Below are 21402 nucleotides of genomic sequence, written 5' to 3'. Positions count from 1 at the left end.
CCTGACAGAAATAGCTATGAAGTGAGACGTATATTCAGAACAGATCTAACATTAGACAGGAAACAAAGCAAAGGACATTTATTTTGTAGTGCGCTTATTTGCTGAGAATACTCCAGATGCAGTATGATTGAAGCTGAGCTGGACAGGTGCTCAACAAAGCCTGATCAGGTCCGTGGTATGAAACAAAACCAGACACGATATACTACACCGTGTATCCAGATACACAAAAAGATGCAGGAAAAAGGAGTGTTTCATGAATGCTAGCGCCTCACAAAAGCCCACCAAACAGAGGCCAGATACACAGAGCTTTCAGTGTCTCCTGAGTACAGTCTGTCAAGCAGGTGGTTCAAACAGTGTGTCTGGCCCTTCACAGTGCTCCATTCTTGGGAGAAACTGCTGAAGACAAGTGCAGGAGCACAGAACAGCATCAGCAAGGCATGACCCTCTTTCCGTGCCTGACTAAGCTCAACGATCAATTCAACTCCAGGCATCTTCCTTCCTGTAGTGTAGACACTTCATTTGGGTTTTGGCGCAGGAAGTTTCCCACAAGCTACCTTACAAGCCTCCCTCGGGAAAAGAGCCACACTAAAGGGGTGAAAAATCTACTTAACAGTTTGAGATAGGCAAGAGGCCCGATGCCTGAAAGATCCTCCTTACCCACATCACACAGCCATCTGTATCAGCAGCACCATGCAACTTAGGCTACAGGAGAGGAAAAGAAGAGTACCGTCAGGGCTCATGTCTTGCAAGATACCTATCAACCAAGGTATGATACAACAGGTGTGAATTAAAGATCACTGGGAAAGCAGTATTCTAGACAGTGCCTCTTCTTGGACGCAATTTGAGGGAAAGGGGGAAGTGCTTCTGTTTGGTGTTCCGTCGCGATCAAATGTGTGCACCAGATACCATCTCTGCTTTCTGGTTTATCTGTTGCAAAGCTAGCTTACTCCCTGCTATCCCGGGCTCAGCAGGACAGCTCAAGTCTGAACACCGAGGCCTGATTCCATGCCCTTCACACGCTAGCAGGCAAGGCAGAACTTACTCAGATCCAGCAGCCATATCTGAATAAGATGTATCTGGTGTGGTGACTCCCAGAGGGATTGCAATGCTCATGACGTTTGTCAGGGATCACGGAGTCCAAAGGGTAGCGACTGGCGGCTCCAAGGGCGGGGAGCAGCCGCAGAGCCTCGGCCAACACGTCACGGACATGGGGAAACCTGCCAAGGGGAAAAGAAACAATGCACTGCATTTTTGTGTATCATTGCCACAGACATATGGTTCACCCTGCCTGCAAAACCATCCTAAAGTTGAGGACAGTGCAGGCTGAAGGAATGAGAAACTTCAGAGGATGCGTGTTGTCTCTTGCCTCTGCATTACTTTTACATAATCTCCTCTCAAATATGGCCACCTGGTTCACATGCAGATATTTCCTCGTGCCATAAAAGAGAATGCCAAGCACAGGCAAGAGGCCCGCAGGCCTGTCTTGCAAAAGACAGTCACATGGGTAAAACTGCCAGTAGGGGAGGCAGAGCACAACGTGTGTGTGTGTGTGTGTGTGTGTGTGTGTGTGTGTGTGTGTGTGTTTTCAGATAGAATCCCACAGCAGCCAATGAGAAAAGAAAGCAGCATGGAAGGCATTTATTCATTTCTGTAATGATTTATTTCAGAATGATCCTCATGACAACCCTAGTGCCAAAACCCAGTTCCTGAGCTTCACAGATGTGCATGAGATGCAAAGTCATCTCCCAAATCCCTCATGCTCACTTGGGACAAGGTTTAACACAAGAGGAACAGGGGGAAAGGGGCATATCTGACATGGTGGTGAAAGGGGGAACAGTCGAAGGCAGATGGCTGCACAATTGAAGGAAGTAATGAGCCCAAAGGCCGTGCCTCTCTCTGTTTTGTACTCTGATACTAAAGTACAACATACAGTACATGTGCCTCTCTTCAGACCTGAACACAACATGGACATTTAAACCACTGTGTTACTTGGAAATATACAGAGAAGCAGCTACCAGGAAAGGAATGGGCCCTACTCTTTCATATATTTTGCAGAGACAAGTAACTAAACACACACAGATCCACCATTCAGATTTGGTATGCTATGTAATCCGGCATCTACACTCAACTGCAACTAAGTACAGAATGAGAAGCAGCCCTGATACAAAGGCCAACTTGAGGGGGGGGGGGAGGACTTAAGTAAGGAAGGGAGCATGAAGTGAGAGTTGCAGTGGATGGTTCGGCCTACATGCAACCTGTCTGTACCTGCCTCAACAGAGCTCGAGGCCTTCCAGTAAGTAAGAGGATATTTAGTTTGTGCCTTGCAGGTGTATCCAGGCTGTGCAGGGGGGCTCTATCCTTTGGGAATAGATTTGTATCTGCAGAGCAGATCACTTGGGGGAGGTGTTTACTCCCAAGCTCTTGGAGGGCAGCAGGAACTTGTGGATTAAAGCAGGTGGGGAAAGCTCACCAGTAGGTGCTGCTGGCTCTAAAGGGTTCAATCATCGACCATCCACCTTGCCTTGCCACAAACTGCTTTTGTGAAACCAATGGTTCTTTGCCCATGGTAGACATATTACTAATTAACAATCTGTTCATTCCTATTACAGAGAACTTGGAACAGCTGCTGCCCACTGTAGCCTTTCAAGATCTTTCCTACCTCCACAAATCACCCATATACAAGGATGAGGTCTGTGATGTGATCGTGGTGGAATGTGGGAGAAGCAAATAAATGTTGCACTTTCTTTCTGACCTAGTTCCTTTGCACTTTCTTCCCATTCTTCAGGGCTAGCCATGCCATCAGGGCAGCTCTTTGTGTGGGAAACAAGCATTCAAGCTTTGTAATTATTACTAGTACAGGTTGGGCCAAATGCAGAAGGCACAGAACTTAACATGCATCGCTCCCTATGAGCAAGGCACCATCAGGTATCAAATCACTTCACCGATAGGGAAGCCGAGAAAAGGCTAGTAATTGTTCCCCTCTGAAAGAGGGTGTAGAAATATGGATCACATCTTGCTAGGAGGGGCTGGAAAATTTCTTCAGAATGTTTCTACAGTTAATAGCATTATCTGCAGCCATAAAAGGAGCTACATCACATGCACATTTCTACAGAGGAAGTATTTACCTGGCACATTAGAACCTGTGTGTGACCGTGTGCCTGAATATACATACACACACACACACACGAGGTAAGAGAATATGCAATTGCAGATTGTCTTTGGAGTCTTCCATTCTGTCCAGGAATGCTCACTACTGTGTAAAGCAGTGAATGTGGGCTGCACTGGTACTCAAACAAGGTTTTGCCCCACTTATTCACAGGCGAGAGCATGGGAATCCCAGGGGTTCCTTTAAGGTTTGCCAAACAGTCCAAATATGGGTTTGCTTGCACTGAATGGCAAGCACCATTCTGGTTCCTTCTGAGATCTGGCCACGCAATGAAAGAAAGGCCTGCTGTTTCTAGTCCAACAGCCCTAAGCCAGATTCGCAAGGACTTAGGAAGAACATCAAGGCTCATCCTTAATTAAGAAAAACAACAACAGCTTAATTATGGACAGTATCTTGTAGGAGGAACTTCAGTAATGGAAAAGGACAGGAGAATTTAGCTGCTTTCACCCACAACACTATCGCTACTTAATAGTGGAGCACCAACAATGTGCTAGACATGGAACCCAATACCAGTGCGACATGACCCCTGAATAAAGAGCTCACAAAACTAAGTACAACAGAAATAACAAAGAAAATGGGAGCCAACAAGGCTTGATAAATGGAAGAGCAGGGACATGTTTTGGACCTTACAAGTGAGGATTATGCAGAGACTGGAAGAAGCCACTAGGCTGATTCATGCAGCCCTACAAACATTAAGGAGAAGGTCTCACCCATACTACACAACGAGGTTCTCTAGTAACAACAACAACAACACCAGGGCAGGTGTACAACCAGGCTGTCGTACAGGAATTGAAATTACCTGATGCCTTGATCTGGGGATCTGTTCAAGGGAGAGAGGGCAGTATCAATTTTTTCCTGGTAGTGTTATATGGAAATGGCCAGAATAGACTAAATATGCCATCTATATATCAACTCCATGACTATCAAATCTGAAACTGCCTCAACATTCAGGATGCAAGAGCAACAGAATAGTGCAATCTTTGTTTCAGCCATCTCCCTTTATCCTTCACTCCCATCTGACCGATGTGGCTGAGACTTTGGAGGCAAGATGAAGAGCCGGCTGGAACGTTTTGTCTATAAAAACAATAGGACAATGAAGCTCAGTGCCCCCTCCTCTGGACTAGGCTGGGTTCAAACCAAAGGGGCTGCTCTGTGGGGGCTTAATCCTTTTCTGCTGAATCTCATGAGCTGTGTCTCTGAATTCCGAAAAAGAAGGGGGCAGGGCTCCCAGTCTAGTTTGAGCCCCAGACAGGGCAGAAGGATGCCCAGTCATTAGAATTCTATTTGGCCTACATAATGCAGCCAATACAAAGCACCAAACAATCTCAAACATTTCTAACACCCAATAATGGTGATAATGTCCACCTTTCTTCTAAAGACCAAAAAGGGCATGCATCTTTTGAAAACCGCATTGTAAATCAAGAGGGGGGGAGCTGGACAGGAATCAGAATTAGAACTCTCCTGAAAGGTTTTATCAGTCTATACAAGTCTCCCACACTGATCTTACTTTCTACATTGCATAGGGTAGATTCAGGTGACTTCAAGACTCATATGACAGTGAAGAAAAAGCTATACCACCGGTGAGATTGAGGAGAGAAACTCTGAGTGACCCATGTGCAACTTTTACTGTCATCCTCAACACACAGTTCTTAAAGGTAAAGTAAAGGGACCCCTGACCATTAGGTCCAGTCGTGACCGACTCTGGGGTTGCAGCGCTCATCTCGCTTTATTGGCCGAGAGAGCCGGCGTACAGCTTCCGGGTCATGTGGCCAGCATGACTAAGCCGCTTCTGGTGAACCAGAGCAGTGCATGGAAATGCCGTTTACCTTACCGCCGGAGCGGTACCTATTAATCTACTTGCACTTTGACGTGCTTTCGAACTGCTAGGTTGGCAGGAGAGAATAAATAGCCTCTATACAGTGAATATGGTTCCAAACAAACAAACACATAGATTTGCAGCTGTAATCAGGTAATTAATGGTAACTTATGAAGCTACAGACAACTCTTTATTTATTAAGGTATTCATATTCCACCCTAGGATGAAATCAAATTCAAAGCAGTTTACAAATAAAATAGTCATTTGATTAACTGCAAGCTTAAAATGCCAATCATCCACATTTCAAAGGCCAATGGCCTCTGAAGATTTAAGACAGGTTATGATACAGCATTAACTTGTATCCTAGACAGAGCCACATAACATCCAATATCAAAACTGGTGAATATCAAAACTTGGGAGTTCTGTGTATCTATCCAAAACAATGATGTGATGTGATCAGCAGTGATCTGCTGGTCACCCTTCAATCTGGGTGTCACATTCTGAAAATTATCAAGGAAGCCTAGTACTGTATTCAGGCCCTGTATACCTGGTTGGGTGTAAAGGTCAAGTGCAATAATGCATAAAATAGGGGTAGTGACAAAGTCTGTGTTGGATGTTGAACCTGAAACATTGCTTTAAGGCTTGTAGCAGTTTGCATTATGCAGGGGTGTGGGTGGGTGTTCCTAGCATATATAATAGCCAAGGTGAAGAAGAAAAAACCTTAATTATATTTTTCCAAGTTTCTTCACATTTGGATACAGTTATAAACTGCCACATATTTACAAAATATACTGTCATCTTAACAAAAAAAGTTGGGAGAATTATGCTTGCAAGAAAACTGCAGTCACAGTTTTCACTTTTAACATACTAACACAGTGATCAAGATGGTTGACACATAACATTAAACTGAACAGGTTGAGTGATAGCTCAGTTTGGTGTAGAGCATGAGACTCTTAATCTCAGAGTTGTGGGTTTGAGCCCCAAGTCGGTTGAGAGATTTCTGCACTGCAGCGTCGAACTAGTTGACCCTTGTGGTCCCTTCCAACTCTACAAATCTATGATTCTGTGAACTTGTGTTTAGCATGTGCAAATTCTTTGCTCCTCTCCAGCTCCTGGATGCACTGTGTGTGGGAGAAACAAGCTATAAACAAGGCAGAGTCTGGTGGGCCATGTCATGAGGAGCAGGCCCCTGGTTTTGTTTCTCTCCAAACAAACCACGAAGAGGGGCCAAGGTTTGTTCTTGGCCAGCCTATCGTTGTTTGGAGAGAAACAAACCACGAGCCCACAAAAGCTTGGGTTTGCACATGAGGCCCAACACTAGCTTGTTTCCTCTGACCACAAAGCACAGGAAAGAGCTGAGCGAGGAGCAAAACACCTGCATGTGTTAAAACGATCTCTTAATATTGTTTGCAAACTGGGCCACTGCCTCCTTGGCTTCTGGATCACAGCCTCCATATTTCAAACCTTCCTTATCAGCCCAAGTCTCTAGGCCTTGTACAACCACTTCTCCCAACACTTCTTCCTCAATTTCTTTCCCCCTCAGATCTGTGCATCCTCCACATATGCTTTCCCTTCATATTCTTGTTTCCAAATCCACTGGGTTCTTCAGCCATGCTGATAGCTCTGTAAGATCAGCAAAGTAGCAACTACACGCAATTTTAGAGGATTGCAATTCTTTGTCACGCCAGCCCTGAAAATGTCATTCTGAGATGGTCCTGAAAACTGGCTGAAAGCACACAAATATGAACAGAAACTAAGAAAGAGTCAAACAGCGAAAATCAGGAAGAACTAGCATTATTGAGTCAATGATCTAGAGGGGAAACACATGTGCAGCTGATACTAAAGTAGAATTAATGAGAATGAAAATCAGAGGAACAAGCAATTTCAGAAACACACCAAACAACAAAAATGCAAGCCAACACTTCTGGATTCATTTTCCCCAGACCACATTCAGAGGGAGGGGAAACAGCTAAGGAGGAGGCCAGCACAAGGCACATTAGATCTTAGTTTGATATCAACTATAGGAGCGAAGCAGCTGGGGTGGTTTTGGAACAGCACAAAGACAGGCATTATGTCACAGAAGAGGCCCCTGCATTCACTTATAGCATATGGAATAGTGCATCTGACAGAGCAAATGAGAGGAAGGGGCCCAGTATCAAATGCTGCAGTTGCATCCCCTGATTTTTTGGTAGCTTCCCTGAACAATTTGGTGGGATGAGTAAACTTGGACAAACACCACTGCTCACTCCTAACACCACATCAAAAAGTTTTTCGAAAGTCCAAGTACACATCTACTGGATTCAACTCTATCCATATTGATACTCTCAAAGAACTCTAATAGGTTAGTCAGGCAGCACTTATATTTGCAGGAGCCATGCTGATTCTTCTTCAGCACCATTTGTTCTTCAATATGCTTGTTAATGAGAGCTGAGCTCTCAACTGTGGCTCCTAGAAGCTGCCAGCATGCGACAGTGGCCACACCCCAGATACGGCTTCGACTGGCTGGCTAAACCAGATGAGGGTAGCCAATGGGCCTCAAACTCTCAGCGAGTTAGGGACTTCACCTGAATGCGAAGACAGGCTTTGGCAGATTGAACAGATGAGACCAACTGTGGGTCCAATGGTCAAGAAAGTGTTTTCTGCATGTGCTGTAGAGGAAAGTGAGGGGCGGATGAGGCTCGTCAACCTGGGATGGTAGCCCACCTAGGAGAAGGAAACCTCTGTCCTAAGAGAAGGAAAACTCTGGTCCTAAACCTCTGCTGCCTTGTGAGATATCTTCAGGAGAAGAAAAAGCTAAGGAGTAAACCCAACACAAATCCAGAGTGGAGTCCCTAAGGCGGTTGGATGGCACCCTGTACACCTCCTTCTGGCAACTCTTGCAGCCAAGCTGGTGCCAGGTGTATTGCTCTGCTGTTCTTTAGACCACACCAGCGAGGCTGAGAGCAGGGTCTTGTCGTCTGGGCAGCCCAGGACCTCCAGACACACTGCCCAGGCTTGCGTCCTGGCGAGGTCACTTCAGTGCGGCTAACACAGTGGTTTGACTTCACCCCCGGAGGTTCACTCCATTGCCTCTTGAGAAAGACAGGCGCAAACAACAACAACAGTGCTTGATGATTTTGTGTTTAATAATGCTTTTCATATTAGTTTTCCCAGAACAGCTAAGTGGTCTGTAATTTCCTGAATCTCTCCCTACTCCCCTGATTTTTTAAAAAAATGGTATTGCAGTGGCCACTTCACAATCCCCAGGTAAGGAGACTGTTATTAGGGACAAGTTACATAATTTTATTACAAGAACAGCAATTTCACATTTGGGTGGGTGCCATCTGGATCCAGGGATTTGTTAAGCTTTTGACAAGGCCTAGAATTTGTCTCCAACCACTATTTAAATTGTAAGTTTATTAAATTTATTAGAAAAGCTTTATTAAAAAAACTTGGCATCTTACAGCAATTAAAATATACCAAGTATTTTTTTAGAACTGTAACATAAATGTGTATAATAAAATGAGACAACACTCTCTCCCCCCAAGAATGAAAAATAATCAGGAATAGTTAATTAACATTATGCTGATATTTAAAAATCAGCCAATCACATCCCATTAAATGTGTGGGAGTAGAGTAACAGCCTGGAACCACTGTAAAGCAGTATACCCCTCCCCAACTCAGGCAATCTCTCCATAGAGATGCTACAGTAAATACTACTGAAAAGCACCAAGATCTCTCTCCTGGCACGGTTCCTTGCGCATGTCACCCAGGAAAGTTTCTATACCTTAGATTCTTCCTAAGAAAGTTGGTACAGGCACAGGAATCTGAACTACATCTTCTGCATTGAGGATAGATGCAAAGAATTCATTCAGCTTCTCTGCACTCACTCTTTTACTCCAATCGCTCACATTTAACTCCTTTATCATCCAAAAATCCAGCCATCTCCCCAGCTGGTTTGCTGCTTCTAATGTATTTTGAAGAGGGTTCTTAAAAAAGTTGATCTTAAGTGTTTTTTCTGATGCACTGTCTAATTCTTCTTTTGCATCCCTTACATTTCTTTTGCTCAAATTACTGCTCATTTTTGTTCTCATTTGGGCATTCAGCTTGTTCTACACTTTTCTTGTTAGACAGCCATTCCACAAAGTGTAGCCACTTTAATTTTGTTTTTATGCTAGTTGCCTTGTTGGTGGATAAGGCGGGGTTGTGCTTAATAGCTTTCTATCTGTAAATCATAGGACACAGGGTATAAGGCCTGAATAAAACAGAAGCTGGTAGATGAAGCATATGAAAAAGCAGGAGGGGGGGGTGAGCCATTTCAGCACTGAAGGCTGGGCTGGAAATAGATTACAAGCTAGAGGGCTGCAGTTGATTTACATATTTTAGTTGCATGTTGCCAGGCATACTGCATTTACTCTACACTGGATCCTCAGTACTGTGATCGATTGTCTCAGATGTGAAAAACCTGAGTTATCCCTTAAATTATAAATTCAACATCCAGATTGATATTTGTTAGTTGGGCAATCAATTTTTTGCTGCTTTGCTTCCTATTTCTATTATTCAAACGTTGCCACTGCACGATTTTTCAGCCACAGGACAAAAAGCTACATTTACAAAATGAAAACGAGAGTTCTCTAAATTGGGAAAGCCTTCCCCAGTCCTTCTCTGACACAAAAGGATGGTTCAGGGACCAATATGAAATACTTTCATAGTGAGTCAGACTAATGGATCATCTAGTCTAGCAGTCAACCCCAATTAGCATCCGGCCACAATTTATCACTCCAAACTGTCTGGAAGCCTTGATATTAGAATTCTAATTCAGGATATACAGTGGTGCCCCGCAAGACGAATGCCTCGCAAGACGGAAAACTCGCTAGACGAAAGAGTTTTCCGTTTTGGAGGTGCTTCGCAAAACGAATTTCCTATGGGCTTGCTTCGCAAGACGACAATGTCTTGCGAGTTCCTGCTGGTTTCCCCCCCTTTTTCTAAGCCGCTAAACCGCTTATCAGCTGATCCGATCAGCAGATAAGCCGCTAAAAGCCGCTAATAGCGCTAATCCGCTAATCCTTCAATGGGCTTGCTTCGCAAGACGAAAAAACCGCTAGACGAAGAGAATCACAGAACGGATTCTTTTCGTCTTGCGAGGCACCACTGTAACAGTGAAAAAACCTGGATGACCACAAGGAAGGTCCATGCTCTATCATAAGCACCACATGAAAAGGTAGTGACACCACATGTTTTCTGAGATTCACAGGTAAAGGGGGCCAAAGCATCAAGATGAGCACCCATAAATACCTTGCTTTTCAATCCAAAGTGTGTGGGAGGTGGTAGTGGTGGATATGTGAAAGTAAAATACCTTATTGGAAATAGAGCAGGCCTTTGCTTTTAAAAATATGAATCCTTACAAACCTGTCAAGTAAAGTATCACTCCCTAAATTATTTTACGTAGATGGCATTTGGGAGAAAAATAATGCAAACAGCTGAATCATAAAAAAACGGTGCAGTGAACAGACTCAGCTGGACTGGAACTCAAATTCAGATCAACCCCTTCAGAATTCCCAGGACAATCACACAGGCCACAGCAAATTACCGATTACAATGCTAGCAACTGTAATGTGCGCATGATATATATCTGCCACCAAGAGAAGGCAATGCCTGACAAAATTTGCCAGGAACCGGTTGCTAGATTGGAAAAGGAAAGAGCTCTGCATCTTGAAATCTGGCGACAGGCTTCTTATATTCAAGGACGTCATGTGACAGGCCTACTCTGCCTGCTTGGCCACTCCCAGAAAAGGCAAACAAAACCACTCCAGAGTGAATTCCAGCAGGGATTTCAAAGGCAGACATTGCATCAGCCAGGTGTACAGGAAGCAGCTGGGATTCAGAGTCCAAAGGGCAGCTGACCTACTGAGAGGCTCTCAGAGCAAGCTCTCTTTCTGGAATCCTGTGGGAAGGATGAGCAGGAAGGAGGAGAAATGCTTCAGAGACAGAACAGGCCGCATCTGCTTCACAAAGTCTTTGTACTAGTGCTCCGGACCTGGCTGCTCTCCCAGAGATGATGCAATCCCAAGGAACAAGGTCTGCGCCAGAGAGAAGTATTCACAGCCTATGCAGATGGCAAGTCAGCCAAGGGGATCTCTGATGAAAACACGCCCGAGCCAATCCAAAGGCAGCAGCCTCCCTTCCCCACAGCTACCCCACCCCACCATTTGGTAGAGGAAGGAATCCCACATTTCATGTCATTGCCCCCGTGACTGAAGACCGATGGAGGGAGGAACTAAGCATTTATGCTGCCTTAGAATGCTTCCCACCTCAGTCTGTCTGAGGAGGAAGGAAAGGAATAAAAACGCACGCAATATGGGGTGGGAAATACCCAGATCCTTTCCTAACACCCTAACTATAAGCACAGGGCTCTCTCCCATCACTTCCTTGTCAGTAAAAGTCTAAACTCCCCAAACACGTACACAGCAGCTCTGCTGTGACTGGCTGCCTTGGCCCTACTCTCAGAAACCATGCAGAGACACAGCACTGGGAACCATGGCAACACGACACAGTGCAGCAATTATGGAGCCGTGGCAGCTACTCTATACTTAAGGTTCAGCCCCTACCTCCATTATAAACCTGATTTTATTCCTCCCTCCCCTTAAAAGTTACCAGCAAATGATCCTTCAGACCGATCAAACTGATCGTATATGTTTTGCAGGATGCTGCCATGGGGGTGGGGAGAGGGCAGGGAGGGTGGAACAGTAAACTAGAAACCGTTTGGAAAATTTCAGTACAGGGAAGTGGGATCAGCTACTTAACACAAACTCACTCTCATCATCTTGCAGGGTCTGACATGTTGTTAGAAGCACTCATAACAAAATGTAAGCTTGATGGTGCTGGTATGATTCAGGAGCCACAGAATCAGTCCATAGGCTGCCAAATGGACATTTAAGCCTTTTCTGGGCACTCCTAAACAGGTTTACATCATCACTCACATGATTTTGGGGGTCAACGTTCTAAGAACCATCAACGCAGTAAGTACCATGTAACAGCACAACTGGGAGATGAACGGGTAGCCATATTCACTACAGAGAAGTTAGGACTGCATGTTGGTGAGTTACTCTGCTGTAAAGCTTGTTAATGGCTTGTGCACATCTGTATAGGCCTTGCACCCAGCTTGCTGCAGTATCTTTGGGAGAAATTAACTGTTTCTGGGGTCAAATTAAGCCTAAATGAGGCTCCATTTTAAAGTTGCCTAGCCCCTCCCACACACGAATGCTAAGAGGCACTGAAGTCCAAGTATTCCAAATCCTCCTTAATTGGAACCCAGGTTTCTCACACAATCTACATACAATGTGAGTGGGCAGAAGATAGATCAGAATCATTTAAATGACTCCCAATTTTTGTTCTTAAAGAACAAAACAACTGTTCCCACATAAATTAGGCTGCTAAAATGAAGAAAGCTAAGCAGGGCTTTTGTGTGAAAGGACCGTGAACTCAGTTCAGCTCTCATACGGAAAATCAATTCCTAGACTCAAAATATGCTCACAGGCAGTCCGTTTTCTACTTCTAATTCTATGTCTTTTGCACCTGGCTCTGGCTGGGAGATCTTGGGGTTCTTGTAAAATAACAAGGATAAAATCCACCCACCACTGATCAACAAGGCCATGCATATACAGGTAAGGAACTCCAGGGAGTGGTACAAGCCGTGTGTGGGAATGCAAAAGGCTGGGTCCTTAAACTGGTTTAATGTAAAGCAGTAACAAGCAGAGACCTGCCCAAAAATTATGTCTCTGGAGTCAGACATAGACCTCCACTGTAGCAGCACTATGCAGACTACTGAACGTTTCCAAGGCCAAAGAAGCAATGAAGTCTTTTTGGCTATTTAGTAGGCTCAAAATCATGCCAACAAAAACTTTACAAGCCAAAGCTGCAGTGGGCACCAAAAGGAGAAGATGTGAAAGCCTCCTTGAAAGCGCAGTGTGTGTTCCACAAGTAACAAACACTCCTATGAGCTGCTGGCCACAAAAGCGATTCCTATGGTGCCAGGTGCCATTGGCCTCTTCAGGTGTTTATTAGTGTCAGTTTTTCACAGAGCCGGAGGCTATATGGTCAAGAAGAGTCACTGCCTACAGGCTTCACTAAAATCAGATTTGGTATTTTCATTGAGATGTGCCCTGAAAAAGCCAGAACTAGCTTCCCTAAGCTGAATCAGAGAAGCTGAAATAGGCATACAGTGGAAGCTCGGGCGACGTACCGTCCTCCTTACGAACGCTTCGGGTAACAAGCTCCAATAACCCGGAAGTAGATGCTCCTGGTTGCGAACTTCGCCCCGGGATGCGGAAGTTGTGCGCCGGCGGTGCGGTGGCAGCGAGAGGCCCCATTAGTGAAAGTGCGCCTCAAGTTAAGAACGGATTCGGGTTAAGAGCGGACCTCCAGAATGAATTAAGTTCGTAATCAGAGGTACCACTGTATACAGTAGAAGGGTGGTGCGACTGTTGCAAGTACATAATTGTATAGTGTAAAAAACCATACCCACACAACACCATTGCCATGGCTAGAACAATTCAGGAACCTTTTTAAAAAAGCTTTGGAGATCATGAAAGGATAAACACCCAGCCAGATATTCACATGAGAAAAAATGTGTCTTAAAAATGCAAAGCTTCCTGCTCCTCTCAGTGGCTCCGTCGCTCAAGAAGATACCCTTCCGCCCTGGAATGAAAGTGACTACAGTGGTGCCCCGCAAGACGAATGCCTCGCAAGACGAAAAACTCGCTAGACGAAAGGGTTTTGCGGTTTTTGAGCTGCTTCGCAAGACGAATTTCCCTATGGCTTGCTTCGCAAGACGAAAACGTCTAGCATTTTTTGCAAGTTTGTTTCCTTTTTCTTAACACCCTTAATACAGTTGCGACTTGACTTCGAGGAGCAACTCATAGAACGCGGTGTGGTAGCCTTTTTTGAGGTTTTTGGCGATTTTTGAAGCTTTTCCAAAACTTTTCCGACACCGTGCTTCGCAAGAAGAAAAATTCGCTAGACGAAAAAATTCACGGAACAAATTAATTTCGTCTTGCGAGGCACCACTGTAGGCCAAAAGCTGTATTAAGGGAGTAGCAGTTGGGGGGGGAGCAGATATTGCTACACAAAAATAATCACCTCTGCCCAGTCTTAGGTTAAATGGCAACATTCTACACCACTCCCTCTAGTCCACACACCCACTTTATACATTTTCTTCCTTGCCAATCATATTTCTGTACATGCATACAACTAAAGACAAGCAAATACAAGAGTTAGTAAACAGTGTTATCTACATCCCATGACCCTGGAAATTTCCACTAACACTAGGATCACCAACGTCACTTTTGTTATTTCTCCTAATTTCTAAAAATGTTCCGAGGCTCAGACTTCTATGATCAGAGCAAAGGCTCTGTGTTTCGCTATTATATACTTGCAATTGCAAGGCTGGAACTGTAAGCATTTTTAAAAATAGCTATGCCTTCAAAAGAATGTCTGAATTACCTCTTTATTCTGCTTACTAGTGCAGGAGCTGCACAAAACATATCACTACAGAACAGGAAAAAACACTCAGTGGTTAAAACAGAGAAAAGCAAGGCCCAGGAACATGAGATCTGATTACGGTTTTTTAGCATTTGCTGACTTCTGAGGAAGCATAGAGAAGCCAACCAAAGCAGAATGCCAACTGAACAGAGACCAATGTCCGAACTACAATGTAAAAAAAGAGGGAGAGGGATAGGCCTGGTTGCATGTGACACTTAATTTGTGAAGTTCCTTAATTGCAACATAGCTTGCTTGAGAATTCTATGACGACTTTGGGGACACGGCAACAACCATTCAAGGGAGGCTAAAGGAACAATGAAAAGGACTTTTGGCTTCCATCTATCAACCAAGTGAAGCCAGGTCTATTCTTACATGTCAGGAACTACATTCTTAAGGTCACAGCAGACACTGCATAAACTGGCACGTTTCAAGAAAGGGGATATGTGATCTGGATAGCAAGAGAGAGGCAGGTGATTTGTCTGAAGAGATTTGCCAGCAATGACAGATCACATGCAAGTGTGACCAGTCAATCCTGTGAACAAGGAGAAGGAATACAGAGCAGAGTTGCAGGTCTATCAGAACTACCACTAGATGATGAGAGTAGAAAGCAAAGAAAATGTGTGAGTTGGGAGTTTGGGTGTACCCCTAAAAAGGCTGGTTCTAGCAGACATTGTGGCATGACAAGAAGTGCCTTTCTGCCCATTCTGTGGTGATCTGAGCATGGCTACCTGTTTGTTCACCAGTGGCCTGAGAGAAGTGCAGCAGATTTACGTCTACTAGGGATTAAGCTCCACTGACGACCCTGGGACTTGCTTCTGACTCAACGTGCACAGGACTGTAATGAACAAGTGGCAACAGCCTTAATCCAAACAAATAAGGGAACCCAAGGCAATCATTTTGACTTCAGTACTGCAAAGATATGGCAGTTTACTATTTCTCTGTCTCAGTTTGCACTCTGGAATAAGGGGACACCTATGACTATTAACTTGCAGTGCAGAAGAAGTGCACAGACAACTGTTAAAGGGACTGTTCTTGACTGGTATACTACCACCTCTCACCTCAACAATGGTCTGAGCAGAGAGCTTAACTTAAAAGCTCTAAATTTATAGCGCAGAAATATAATGTTGATACTTCCCGCTCTTCAAACTTTTTAGGAAGCATAATTTTGGGATGTACCCCTTATTCAACACGAAATATAATGTTGATACTTCCCGCTCTTCAAACTTTTTAGGAAGCATAATTTTGGGATGTACCCCTTATTCAACACGAAGATCAAGGCTATCAGACATCCAGAATCTACATTTTATGCTGCTGCTGATTTCAGCATAATTATCCTATCTTAGAGAGGCTTTCTGAAAATCACAGCAACATTAACAACACTCCCTCATTAAAGTAGCATGTGCTTCACAGGTCATGGGCACGACAGACTGCAGTCAGAATTTGAAAATCGCCAGGCATATTTTGCAGCTGGCTATCAGCCACATGCGACCAAGTGAAGAAGCCCTGGCACCAGGATGGCAACTGATGTCTCCACCATCTGAGGTATATGCCTGGGGATCCTTGGATCTTGACTGTTCTCACAATTTCCCCAGCCACTCTGAGCAGCTTACAGCATATATAATTTTTTTAAAACATCAGACATTAAAAATTTCCTGATACAGGCCTGCCTTCAGATGTCAACAATGAATTCTATCCACTGTATTTTATCTGCACAACCAGAATGAATTTCAGGAACTAAAAGTTGTATTGAAAAATACAACTCTCGAGTTGTCTGGCCCCAAAATGGCAACTAGGTTTTGTGTTTTGGTTACTGTAACCCTGTTTTAAGGAGCCATTTGGTGCCTAGCTTATATATCTGAGGTTCTGTATACCTGAAGGAGCGTCTCCTCCCCCATCATTCTACTGGACACTGAGGCCCAGCGCCGAGGGCCTTCTGGTGATTCCCTCACTGCGAGAAGTGAGGTTGCAGAGAACCAGGCAGAGGGCCTTCTCGGTAGTGGTGCCTGCCCTGTGGAGCGCCCTCCCAGCAGATGTCAAGGAAATAAACAACTCTCTTTTAAAAGACATCTGAAGGCAGCCCTGTTTAGGGAAATTTAATGTTTAATGATGTATTGTGTTTTTAACATTCGCTTGGGAGCCGCCCAACGTGGCTGGGGAAACCCTGTCAGATGGGCAGGGTATAAACAATTATTATTATTAATAATAAATTATTATTATTATTATTATTATTATTATTATTATTGCAACACTGATCAAAGTACTTGTTCTGCATGCTAACTCTGTGTTAATCACAGTAATGACCCACTGCTTTTATCATCTTCAACCATGGTGACCATATCATAATGAAGGGCTAGGGCAGTGCTGCTGCCCCTTCCTGGAGACTCCCACCCAAAAAAGGGCAGATTCTTCATTTACACTCCTGAGTTATTGATTTCTGAAGATCTTGACCAAAGGCTTATTCTTCACAACTCTTCATCCTTATGCAAATCATTCCAAAGCAACTCCCAAGTCTTGGAGTTTTCACATACTGTACTGCATCTCTGAATTTTTCTAGTTTAGTGTCAACATATTCATATATATGGTTCAAGGAGATATACTGTGTGTGTGTGTGTGTGTGTGTGTGTGTGTGTGTGTGTGTGTGTGTGGAAACAAATGTACTGAGGAAAAGCTAAGCCAGAGAAAAGGTTTCTGAACTTGCTTTTAATGAAGACCTGCCTGGCTATCCAACATTCATTCTTAACTATATTTGGTATTAGGAAGCTGCTTCCATCGCATCAGGATCTGCTTCCATTCTGCAACTCCTGTAACTGGGGCCCCAAACACACTGCCTCCACTGACATGTTCCATACCTATCACACACATCCCCAACACAGCAAACTCCCTACATTAAAACAAGAGTCATCTGCTCTGTCAGTTTTTAAAGCTCTGACTCATCTGCTTCCCCCTTTCTCCTTAAGGCTAAAGCAAGAAAGGGAGAAAAGACCTAAGAAGAAAACCTAACTTTCTAGAGTCTCAGGTAAGCAGATTCTACCACAGTTCTTTGCTGTATTCTAAGGGGAGACATTTTGCTGCCTAGAATCAGTGCTTTCTTCCAGGGGAGAAAGGGAGCTGCAACACTGCTAGACAGAGTTCAGCTGCTGCAACGCAGCTGCTACTTGTAGAAAAGGCTACGGATTTCCTCTCATGCCTCCAAAACCAGCAGATTCTACTACTAATCTACTTCCCTACATTCTCAGACATAGTCTCATTAACTGTTTCCTCAGCCAGTCGCAATATGCAAGAGGATCTCCAATCTGCAATAATCAACATCTTTAGCTTACCTAGAAGTCAAATGTCCCACTTCAGCTTAGCCATTGCAGAAAACTGAAGGATTCTTAACACCTAAGCTTACATGATTTTTCCTGGAGCAAGGGTTTACACAATGTTGGGAGAGTCAGACAGGTTTTCAACGATCATGTCGTGGGAAATTATGAAGCTCTTACAGATATCCTGGTAGTTTTGTGCTACAAACTACCTGCCCTGTCTGGAACTCGCAACGGTTCATTCTAGTGGCCTGCAACATCAACACAATTAGCAGGCTGGTTCACTTACAACCATATCAGTGCAGAGGCCCTTTCAAAATGCTCAGAAAACTTTAAGAGTGATTTTTGACCAAGAGCAGGATTCCAGCATTTATGGGGTGAAGGAAACAAACCCAAGAGATATAAACCAAGCTAGTAAATGCAACACTTCAAAATCCCATTCCTGAAAGTAAATGGACGATAGATGTAGATCAGATTCACCCTAACAAGTCTGTACTGAATGTGCAATAGAAGTCCTCAGGCCTGGTCCTTATGGTTTCTTGCTGCCGACATGCGTCAGTGAACCAAGAAAACTAACTTTAAGAAATTAGGAGTTAAGCAGAACAGACACTAATTAAATATAAAGGTAATAGGACTGCAAAATAGGGTTTTCCTCCCTCTGAATGTGTGTAGATAGATGTAACTATCCTTCAAAAGCCAATGTTCCCAGTGAAATAGACCCCTGTGCCCAAATTCTCATGTTCCAATAAAGGTGCCAGAGGACTATCTTCTTTTCTGTTATGAACTACTGTTCTGAAAGATGCAGTCTGGTTAACCATTCAACTAGCATTTAAAAGGAGGGAAAGCACTTTTAAGATATTACAGGTTATAACTCAAGACTAGGGATGGATTGAATATGGTACAGAGCTGTTAAACGCCTGACTTTACTGGAGAAACCTTCATGCCCCAGCATGCTATAAGCGTTAAGGTGGAGTGCAGCATGTGGGGATTTGTAGTGTATACTAGCCAGCAATGCATACTTAAAACAAGCTACTGCAGATCCGCCTCTGACAAGTTTTCAGTGCAACCACCCCTCTGACTGGACTTTGCTAAAATTTACCAGGCTATAGATATATTACATTATCTTTTTAATGTCTACGTGGGAAGCCTATGGCCCTCCAGCTGTTCTGGGGACCACGGGTCTCATAATTCCTGACCATTAGCCATTCCAGCTCATGTCCAACATGTGGAAGGTTCCCCATTCTTGATATAGGACAGATGTTCTAGCCTCAAGTTCTCTCCAGTTTCACAGATTTTCCCCCACATATAGAGATGTACTGTCAGATCACCATCAGCAAGTCATTGAAGAGTGACTTATCTTCAGAATTTGTTAGCAAGCCACTGAATACACCACAAAAATACTATTCATAGTCCGTATTTAATTAGAATTAGGGGCAGCTTTGTGGTAAACAAATTCCAAACAGTATTTTACTTTCCCTTTAGTAGTACTGGACACACATAGCATGAGATACTAAGCCCACCCAAAGTAAGGTCTGACACAACAAAATCGCAAAAGGAAGAAAATACTATCCCCATTTCACAGAAATCAGACTTTTCCAGAAAGGTGAAGCTAACAAAGCTGGAAAGTGACCCAAATTTGCTAAAAGATCAACAGAAAAACCTACCTAAAAAAACAACAACAGAAGTTTTCAGCACACAAGATAATTCTAGTTTTTAAAACTACTATCAACCGATGTAGTTCAACTAGTACAAATCTGTGCACAAAAGATTATTTCTATTTTATCAAACCTATTTCAGTCATAGGTTAAGTCAATTAAGAACAGATTGAAGCTAATCCGAAATAAGCTACTCTTAACACCAAAGTAAGTGTCCAGTCAAGGTTGGCATCACTTAAAACCAGGACAAGTAATATTGTGAATTTTAGGTTTCAATTCCAACCCAACTTATCTGGGTGGGAATAAGCTCCTTGAACTCAATAGGATTTACTTCTGATATAGTTAGAATTGGGCTGTAAGGTACTAAGTACAGTATCAAGAAATGAGGCCCATCACTGCTGCCCCACCTCCAACTGTCCTCTTAACAATCATAACTGCCGCTGAAACACATTTGATGTGAAAATATCAGGAAGGCATATGGCAACTCCCATGACGACACAGTTTACAGACTTTCAACATGCATTCAAACAGACTTGGGAACACAACTCAAGTTTATCTCCAGATGCAAGCCTGACCTAAGCTATAACACACAACGACAGGCAGGTCACAGGGCACCCTAGGAGTCCCAAAAAATATATTTTAAAAAATGGAAGATACATTCAATCTACTGGAGGGTTCTCACAACTCTCCACTTCACTCCATGAAAATGTTTCAAAACTAACTATGTAATTTAGCCCACAAACAATCAGGGGAAGCAGCATTTATTCTACAGCAGGCATAGGCAAACTCGGCCCTCCAGATGTTTTGGGACTACAACTCCCATCATCCCTTGCTAACAGGACCAGTGGTCAGGGATGATGGGAATTGTAGTCCCAAAACATCTGGAGGGTCGATGCCTGTTCTACAGCACTTATTAAAAGCAAGTGACTACAGCAATATACATTGCAGTTCAACTGATGCAACAAGAACTTAGACCCCAGTTACCTTCAGTAAGCCACAACCTCTCTACTTTATATCCCAAACAACGTGAGATTCATGAACTATGCCATAGGGTTGAAGGGCTATGTAAAACAAAGCAATGATGATAGGGATCATTCAAGAACATCAGGCATCTAGGGGAAGAGCACAAGTAACACAGATGTGACAATTTGTGACAAGGAACAAAGTGAAACTAACTGAAATGTGATACCACTCATCCACTTGTGTCTCAAAAACAATAATTTAATACCTGGTGCAGGTACGTATATTCTCTTGACTCCGCCCCCTCTCCACACTTGATTTATACGTAGTAAAGGAAGTTATACACTGGTCTATAGCATTAGTATTACTAGTACTAATCAGCAACAGTACTAATAGTATTAGTAAATTAGTCCTGGACTATAGTTCGCAGGAAGTATAAATAAGAATAAAACTGACAATGGAGGTTAAAGGTGTAGTTTCCTTCTCCCACCCCTCTGAAAACGACCTACTTTCCGGACAATCTTATAGCCTGCCATAGGTCTACAGCATAGGACACAAATCTAGATAACATATGACTTTTTGAATGTTATCAGATTAGGTAACCTGGAAATGAATTTTGTTTCCCAGTAATGAGGAACTCATGCTATGAAATTTCAGAAACGTTCTTGTGACCTCCATCTCAGGAGTGGTCTATATGGCTAGGAGCACTCTTCATGCCACACTTTCTGTGTTATATGGCTCAAAACATCCATTTTCTAGCCCAGGTTTAGCTGACAATTTTGTCATGGCATAGGATGCAATAGAATCTAACTGACACACCTTGAGGTCCATGGGCCCTGAAGGACTAACAAGAGTAAACTTGTCTGCATCAAACAACAACAGCAACTACAGCTTTAAACATGAGGTGTTGCTTTTAGTCACACTTGCATAATTTCCTAAAGTCGCATTCAACTAGCAACTTGTCAGTGCTTCATTTCACTCTTT

The 21402-nt window shown here is 43.5% G+C and overlaps 1 protein-coding gene across 2 annotated transcripts in view; it reads right to left on the bottom strand.

The window, feature by feature from the left end:
- Positions 1 to 21402, bottom strand: part of SETD5 (SET domain containing 5) — a 63514-nt gene that overhangs the window by 35105 nt on the left and 7007 nt on the right. For both annotated transcript variants that reach the window (XM_081181738.1, XM_081181739.1), the window contains exon 2: positions 1043 to 1217. In XM_081181738.1, coding sequence (XP_081037864.1) covers positions 1043 to 1113 — 71 coding nt within the window. In that variant the 5' untranslated portion in view covers positions 1114 to 1217. The remainder of the gene's footprint in view (positions 1 to 1042; positions 1218 to 21402) is intronic.

The sequence above is a fragment of the Podarcis bocagei genome (genome assembly GCF_964188305.1).
Source record: "Podarcis bocagei genome assembly, chromosome: 2".
In the NCBI taxonomy this organism is placed as follows: Eukaryota; Metazoa; Chordata; class Lepidosauria; order Squamata; family Lacertidae; genus Podarcis; species Podarcis bocagei.
This window is presented reverse-complemented; position numbering and strand designations above follow the sequence as displayed.